Source organism: Serinus canaria, chromosome 8 (assembly GCF_022539315.1).
Source record: "Serinus canaria isolate serCan28SL12 chromosome 8, serCan2020, whole genome shotgun sequence".
NCBI classification, from domain to species: domain Eukaryota; kingdom Metazoa; phylum Chordata; class Aves; order Passeriformes; family Fringillidae; genus Serinus; species Serinus canaria.
Window position 1 is genome coordinate 18,722,864 of NC_066322.1, and position 8,648 is coordinate 18,731,511.

An 8,648-nucleotide genomic window follows, 5' to 3' on the forward strand; every position below is an offset into this window, starting at 1 on the left:
CATAGTGGGGAGCTTGGGAAGAGCATTTCTTCAGGCAACAACTCACCCACCATCACTGAGGTGCACAGATTTTGCCTGTACCCCCTGCCTATGCCTTGAGGCTGCCGACCTTGTTTGTGTCTTTCCCATGGCACCCACAACTGCTGCTGCCAAAGACAATTTCCTTCCAGAGTAATGTGTATTCTGGCATAATCTTAAACAAGCATCACTAGGGGGATTTAGTCAAAGAAATCTACAGTAGTTTTATTTTGCAGTGGAAATCTGTAGAGCATATTTACAATGCCCTTATATTTTACAAGAAAGGTCTGATTTGGCTCATCACAAAATAACGGAATTCTGACATTCATCTGAGAATGATTCAAGCCAGCAAGAACACCTTTACAGGATTATAACCCCAGACATTTTTTGAATAATATTCAAAATTATATGTTTTGCAAATGAGTCTCAAAGGCTTAAATTAGTTTAAATTTGTTAGAAATGCATAGCCCAGTGATTGTGTAACTTCATTGAAGGTATAGAGTTTATGGCAATATGAGTGAAAAGAGAATATTTTCCAAACATTACTACAACCAAACAAATTATATTAAAAACCATTCATGCTACAAAGTAATACAAAATAAAAATCACTTGATCAGCTCAAGGAATATTGATTTATGTCTTTGAATTAACAAAATTTCTCTGTACAACTGCAATAGGACTTCAATTTTACAAACTGATGTTTAGTTGAACATATTTATAACACAAATTATACACTATGTACAAACCTAGTTCTTCACAGAACTCTTTGTTCAGAATGCTTTAACACCGAAATTATTTACCAATTTCTTGGTCAGGATTCTAGCTCTTCCTTTAATTTAAATACCAAAACACTGATCAGAGCATGAAAATAAGCCCATTTGCTATCACATGGTGCTGTTCTTAAGTCACTTGTTTGTTACCATATGTTAGAGAAGAGTAGAACCAGTCACAGCAATAAATATATGTGCTTATTATCAACTAAAGACTTATATTCACATGATCAAACTTTCAACCTGAGTGCTTTTACAAGACTGTAGGAGCCATTGATCTTTGCTTGTCTTGACACGTAGATCAAAATTGCAACTGCAGGTACTGCTACTGCTGCTACAGATGAGAATGCAATAATCAATGGTATCATCTGATCTGGTCCTTCCAATCTTGCTGAATATGGAGACAAAAGGAGAGAAAAAAGTTTAAGTATTGTTTGAAACAGATACATGTGCATCACTGTAAAAGCAGTATTATTAATGACCTTTATTTGGAACATATTTCTGTTTTCATGCACAAAGCATACTTTTTGAGTTTTCCTTACATTTTTTTCTTTAGAACTTCATATTACATACTTTAATTCCTAGCCACTATCTTGGTCTTGAATTTGCTATTTAAGTTCAAACCTATCTGATATCATCTATAATGAAGAATACCATGAAATTCACAAAGAATACAAGAGGAATACCACATATTATACCAAAGAAACATTTGGATACATTTCAACCTCCTGAAATTCATCCTTCAAGGGGAAGACCATGTTTTAAAAGCTCAAATTTAGATTTTCTGAGAAACACAACCTTCTCATTGTACAAGCATGTGGACAGAAATGCAGCCAGGAGTCACCTTTTTGTGGCCCTATCCTTAAAGCTACCCCACCAACTCAGCTAAGAGAGACAATGACAGCCACACTGAAAGAAGGTTAAAATACAGCTTATTCTGGCCAAGCTATTTGGTTTGATTTTGAGTGAGGGTTTTTTTTCAGGTTAACCACAGTACTGCCATGCAAGGATCAGCTATGAACTAGTTGCGCTTACCTTGACACAAATTTCACTAAAACATACAAAAAAATCAGGCTTAAGGCAATAGACCCAGTGACCTACAACAGCTATCTCAATCTCTGTAATGCTGTTCCAACCTTACTGAGAATATGAAGGACGTATATGCTTGTATAATTTTTGGTGACACTGCAGAGTATAAAGTTTCCATTCACTGATGGCAGAATAATTTCTCCTGATAGGCTTTTTTTCAGGACCATCTCCGAGGGTGTATGTGTTACATGTAACAGTGATATTTTCTACTTCTTTAACATTTTCTGATGGATATACTAACACATTCATATTTTGGAGACGAACTGAAAAGAAATTCAAGGTAGGATTTAGCAACAAACAGAAGCAAAACTCATGAGACATCAGCAGCTTTTACATGCAAAATATGAATCCAGTTAATGGGCCCACTGTAGGAGTTGAGCCCATAGCTTTAGACACTGCTCTGTTACCAGCTACCAAAAGTCAACAGGAACTGCAAAAAGAACATTTTATTAACTGAGAGAGTGTGTTGCATAACTTTTACATTATATGGAGCTTCTTCTTCTTTTCTTATTTCAAATTCACGGTTTATTTGTTTGAGTTCATTGAAGGGCACAGACCAACAAACCCAGAGGCTGATGCCTTCTTTCAACAGAAGAGAAATAGAAAAGGCAAAGGAAGAAGTCCTAGAACTGTTTTTTTGGTTTTTTTCACAAGGTTCCTCAATTTTATATCCTGTTTTCAAAAGATAAAGTGGAAATATGAAAAAATTTGAAGAAGCAATTATTTTATGTGTCTGCTATTTCACCAGAAGTTTTCATTAGCATTAAGACCCTATCATTTATGACAAGAAACTGTGCAACTTATGTCAGATTTTTTATAGACAATTCATTCTTAATGAAACTGAAGATATCACTCTGTGTAAAGCAAATCCTAATATGAACTCTGCACAGCAGTTATATTAACTAACCTTTGACATAAGTAATATGTGCCGAGACTGCTCCCCCAGTTCATTAACAGTATGCATGTGTATTTTCCTGCACCCCTTAGCTGAGCCTCATCTGTGGTATATTTGCTATCTACTGTTTCAAGGGTTGTGAACCCATCACCAACTTTCTTTTACAGACTAGTCCTAAGAGATGTAACATCTGCAGATATGCAAGGAATAGTAACACTTTGTCCTTGTTTCGCTTTGCTTGAAGGGGAAATCAAAAGTGTATTTTTTGGTGCAGCTATAAAAATAGTAAAGAACAGGGAAGAGAGTTGAATTGGTGGCAGAAGTGATCTCTAAGCAAGACACTGTTGCTATGCAATAGGCAGAAGCAGCAGAGCTAAAGCAGAGAAATCTGATTACTATTGAAAATGAAACTTCGCTATCATTCCAACTGAGTTGAGGAATCAGCATTTCTTGTAGTTTAAATGCAGCTTGAAAGATCAGGAAACAGAGCTGAAAATTAGGGAAGAAGCAAGGAGCTATAATACAATGCTTCCATAGAGCAGCTTCAGCATGTACTGTCTCCTTGAATTTTTCCTATGAAAATATCCACTGGTAGGCCTGCTTGGAAGGATATTTCCTTCCAGGCACTGCATATCCTCTTCATGCTCACACTTGGCAGTTGGAAGGAGTGATGGAACCCCCATAGATTTAAGAACTTTTCGTAATCTATCTGTATTGAGGCAGACTTCACACTTCATTGTTTAAAGCTTCCTAAATCACTTAGTGATATTAGGGCCACCTTTTAACTCCACTGACATCAAAGACACAATTACCTCTTTCTTCAAGAAGAAGATCTGGACCTAAAATACATAAACCAAAAAAACTTGTTTTCTGTCTTGTTCTACAAACCTGGAACGTATAATTCCACAGCTTTTTCTTCCTTGCCAAATTGATTATAAGCTTCACATTCATAAAGCCCCAGATCTTGACTTTTCAAATTCTGTATAGTTATAGTTGCATTTTCAGAAATTTTCTCAGACTCCCCGGTGGCCTTCTTTTTCTTCCAGGAGATGACAGGAGCTGGATTACCAGAACTAGTACATTTAATTGTCACAGTTTCTCCTTCTTTAAGAGCAGCAGGGAAAACAGTGATCACTGTACTCTTTGGTCCATCTGAAAGGAAGAGTCCTATAGTTAATCATCACTAGATTTTTTAGAGATTGATCCAACATGTCCTATTGGATACTAGTTTGTCACCCTCCCAAAGCTAATTTATTTTTCATTCTCAAAACAAAAGTAAAGCACACAGTATCACAGTTTCTGTGCAAACCCACCATAGCCCAGACATTCTAACCAAATACTTCTAACCATGTAGATCAGTTTCTCACTCATTCAGATCTCTACTAAAGACTGTCATCACATTAAAGATTTCATGACTTTGTTTTGTTCATCAGCACTGCTCCTTTCTGGCCTCTGGGAAAAGCAGAGGACTATGATGGTTCTTTGTTCTCACAGGGTTTCATGTAATTTATGGTTATATTTATCACTGAAGAACTAACTAATTATTTTTATATGACTGGGAAAACTTTACACATACTTACATTTCACATTAAGTGTGATTTCCCTTTTACTGTTCCCATACTTATTTTCTGCTACACATTCATAATCTCCTCCATTTTGGAACATCACAGATGGAAGAAGAATACTCCTGGCACTGTAAGTCCCTATGTCTGCATTGTCAGATTTTCTCCTTAAAATAATCTTGGGAGGAGGGTTGCTTTCAGCAGAACATTGTATGGAGACATTTTCTCCTTCCTGAACTGTTGTTGAGGGTTCAATGGAGAATTTTGTAATGACTGGAGCACCTGTATGACAGTAGAAAAAGCTGTTAAGAGTAATGCAAAGGTTTTAAAGACAGAGAAAATTTTAAGAAAGCATGCTCCAGAATCTGTTTATTTTGGTTTTTATCCCAGACTCAATCTAAGACTTTTAGCTCTGTCAAAGCAGTAGCAGTCAATCAATCAACCAATCATAAAATATTACACCAACAATAATAATATTATGTCCAAAACAGTTTTACCATTAAATGCCTATTAAATTTAATGCTAATGACTAAAAATGCTAGTTCAAAGAAGGAGACTGTGATGTCCCTGTGAAACTGGTATGCACATTACCTTTCACAGAAATAACAGTGTGTGTCCCCACCATTTTCTCCGACTCTTTTGTGACTTTTAGTGTTGCATTGTGGGAAATGTATTGAAATGTGCACACACAACAGCAGTACTGAGAGAATTAGTTGAAAATTAAATATAGAAAGAAAAACTACAGCACATGAGGAACAGCCTTAAATTGAAGCTGAGTCCTGAATATGTAAAAAAGAAAGCCCCGTATTTTCCTAATTTTCAATATTTCAGCATCCTCCAACCTAACAGAGGTCAGCCAGTCAGGTACTGCATAACACAAGTGAAACTCAAACAGACTTGTACCTTGTATAATAATGTCCACAGTTGCTTCCTCTGTTTTAGCAGTTACCAGATTAATTACTTCACAAATGTACCGTCCTGAATCATTGAAATGGACATGGGGAATAAAAAGAACATTGTTTTTTATCAGATGCTGAATGCTTTCTTCAGCCAAATATTTCCTCCAAACTATTTGTGCTGGTGGGTTACTCTGAGTCACACAAGTGAGGTTCAGAGAGTCTCCTTCCATTGGTGATTTGCCTGGAGATGCAGTAATGACAGTATTTTGTGGACCAACTGTAAGAAAACAAAAGGAAGACAAGATCAGTATGTAAATGAAGAATGACATGCACATCTCTAATACTAGCTGTTCTAGAGGTACATGTCACAGAATATCAAGAAAAAAAAGAAAAATACATATCCCAGTAGCACAGTGGAACCATTTTTCCAGAATTAGTAAGATGTTTTACTTGCAGCTTTGAAAGCTGAACTAGCCAAAGCCCTTGTATAAAAATACTTACAATTTACATTAAGTTTCTGAGAAGATGTTCTTTCTTTGGGTTCAAAATCCATATCAGCAATTGGTAACTTGGCCACACAGGTAAGCTCTTTCCCAGCATCTTCAGCCATGGGATGATATGTATATGTCACAAATTTGGTCTCTGTATTTGTGCTCTCATCTTCAAAAAAATTTTTCTCATGAAGAACATGTTCATCTTTCTTTAGGAGAACTTCCAGGCGATCAGAAGGATACACATCAGGAATTTTACAGATGACAGTGGCTGATTCTCCATCAACTAAGGATGGGTTGATCTCAATGATAGGATCACTGGGGAAAGCTAGAAGAATAAAATCAATTTCTTTAGACTAGCAGAGAAGATCAGTAGGCTCAACATAAGAGCAAGATCCAGACACCAAATATCTTGAGTTTAGAGGTGCTCAGAACATGACATTCTATCACCTTTATTACAAGACATAACCTGATCTGAAGACCTACAGGTCCTTTATCAGCAGTACATATACTAATAGGAAGTTTATTTGTTCAATTGTTGAAACATGACCACAAAAGATTAGTAAGATTCAGCATGGCACCTAGGCAGTGATACAGCTGCTTAACTATAGGCATTCAGAGCAATCCATACACCAGTGCTATCCTGTTCTCTGCGCTGGTAGGTTTGGACACCTGAATTATTCTCCTGCAAACCACAAAGGCTTTGATTTTTATTTCCCCAGCTCTTGGAATGCATTCAGGCAGTGCACCTTTTGGCTTTTAAGAATTACCAAAAACAAGAATAAATAATACTGGTAAATACAATCTTCAATGCAGAAAGCAGAAAAGGGCTAAGAAAGTGTCCTGAACAGACATATAAAGGAATCTCAGAAGGAAGTAAATGTTGAGCTCTAACACTCATTATCCTAGAATTAAAAGTTAACTGGTAACCACCATACCTAAAACAAATTTTGAGTTTTCTATCAACATGTACTATTTAAAGAGAATTTCACATTTTTACTTACAGTAAAGTTCAACTTTGACACTCTTCTCCTTTTTCCCTTTCTCATCACATGTGACAGTACAAAGATAAGAATGAGAATTCACAATGCTAACTGGATTCATAGTCAATGTAGAATATGTCCCATGCCTGCTGACTTCTCCTCCAAGGGGGCTGTCCATCTGTGTTCTCCAGGAAAAACTTGGTGATGCACAGCCAGTAGTATTGCATGTGAGTATGAGTGTGCCTCCAATCTGTGCCACAATTCTCTCAGCAGGTATAATTTCCATTTCAAAAGCTTTAACTACAAAAGGGAAAACACACATCAATTCAGCAGCTTTCTCAACTTTTATTTTCTCTCTTCTCATGTTCTACTGTGACATGAGGTCTTTATGCTTCATTTCTTTACTTTATGGTTGTGTGGAAGTTAAACTAACAAAGCTCATACAGTGGTTTACATATTCAAAACACCCCATAAACATTGCTATTTTTGTCAAAGACAATACAGACTCAGATGACTGACAGTTTTCATGTATGAAATAGCATCAACCAAATTTAAATAAATGCATTGGCACAATATAATATTTTTTGTCAGGTGGACCTGATTCTAAAACATTGTAACATTTGAGGGGAGAGGTAGCAGGTAGATAGCAAAGACAACAGCAGAAAGACTTTCAACAGGACATTTAGTACCAAACTTGCTTGCTACTGTCAGGAATGACAGTAAAAAAATCAAGCATTCAGTGATATACTGCAGTTGTCTCCTAGACTGTCTTTTAGCAAACTCAATAGGAAAATGACTGAGTCATTGCAGAGCACAGAAAAGCTCAAAGTAAATGTCAAAAAAAGCTTCCTGACATTTTGACAGGACTACTTAATTGACAGTTGTATTCACTGAAATGAAAAGGTAACTGGAGAAAAGAGAAATAAAGATCAAACAGTAAATTTTAGGTCAGTTGACACTTAACAAAGTTTAAAAAATAAAACCAGCACCACCAACCCTCACCTTCCCCAACTTACCAGTCCTTAACACACACAAAATTACTAGCACAGCCTGTCTTGTTCCTCCCATCTCCTTAAATATTTGTAATTGCTGTTACTGGATAAAGAAAGTAAATTCAAAAGTTTACTTTCTATTTTCTGTGAAGAAGCACTGTGAGATCTTGCTGCTCTGCAACGGTTTATTACAAGAGCTCCAGCTTGCTCTTTATAAAGGCTCTCCTTGGCGAGTGGGAAATCCCTGGACGGGAAAATCCAGAGCAGGGAGGAAGAGACCCAAAACGGGCGGTGTCCGTTGGCTCAGCGCCCTCTGCTGCTTTTGCGGCAGCCCAGGAAAATAAATAGTAAAGCTTATAAATACGGTGCCTACTACATTTGGAAAAATCTGTTTCAGATCTGATCCTGTAAAAAACTGATAAAATGAAAGCATGTGCGTAAGTCCAAGTAATTGAATGCAACTGTATCTCAGATAAAAAGTTATTCAAATTTGTTTTTAATGAAAATATTTGTGTGGGATTGAGTCTTCAGAACAGTTCTAACAATGCTCAGCTCTGTAAAAAACATTACATGACTCAGTATTTCCTTGAAAACTGTGCTACCAGTTTCAGAAGTGTTGTTACTCATGTTCCTAAGTATTTTGATCTCTAAAAATGAAGAGATACATCATATAACAGAAGTCGGGAGATCTGACTTAATCAGCTTGAATCAGGCTCATACTCTTCAAATTAATGGAATTAATTAATATACTCAATGCCACTTTGCAGTGGATATACAAATCCAGTTTGGAATATTTCTGAGGACAACACTTGCTGGCTAATATGGCAGCAATGTTCTGAAAAAAAGTAAAATAATGCTTTCAGTGTTTAATTTTCAGTTGGAAAATGCTGTGAATGCAAAGAATGGATAAAGGTTTCTAAATCTCAGTTGTTTATTTATTCAACTACTT

The 8,648-nt window shown here is 36.4% G+C and overlaps 1 protein-coding gene across 1 annotated transcript; it reads right to left on the reverse strand.

Annotated features, from left to right (window-relative positions):
- Positions 1-564: 564 nt before the first annotated feature.
- On the reverse strand, positions 565-7,963 carry VCAM1 (vascular cell adhesion molecule 1). The gene is made up of 7 exons (XM_009088498.4): positions 7,724-7,963; positions 6,729-7,007; positions 5,735-6,052; positions 5,238-5,510; positions 4,353-4,616; positions 3,661-3,924; positions 565-1,179 (listed from the first exon to the last, which is right to left on the reverse strand). The coding sequence occupies exons 1-7, from the start codon at positions 7,773-7,775 to the stop codon at positions 1,019-1,021; spliced, it is 1,611 nt and encodes a 536-aa protein (XP_009086746.2). The 5' UTR covers positions 7,776-7,963; the 3' UTR covers positions 565-1,018.
- Between the last annotated feature and the right edge of the window lie 685 nt (positions 7,964-8,648).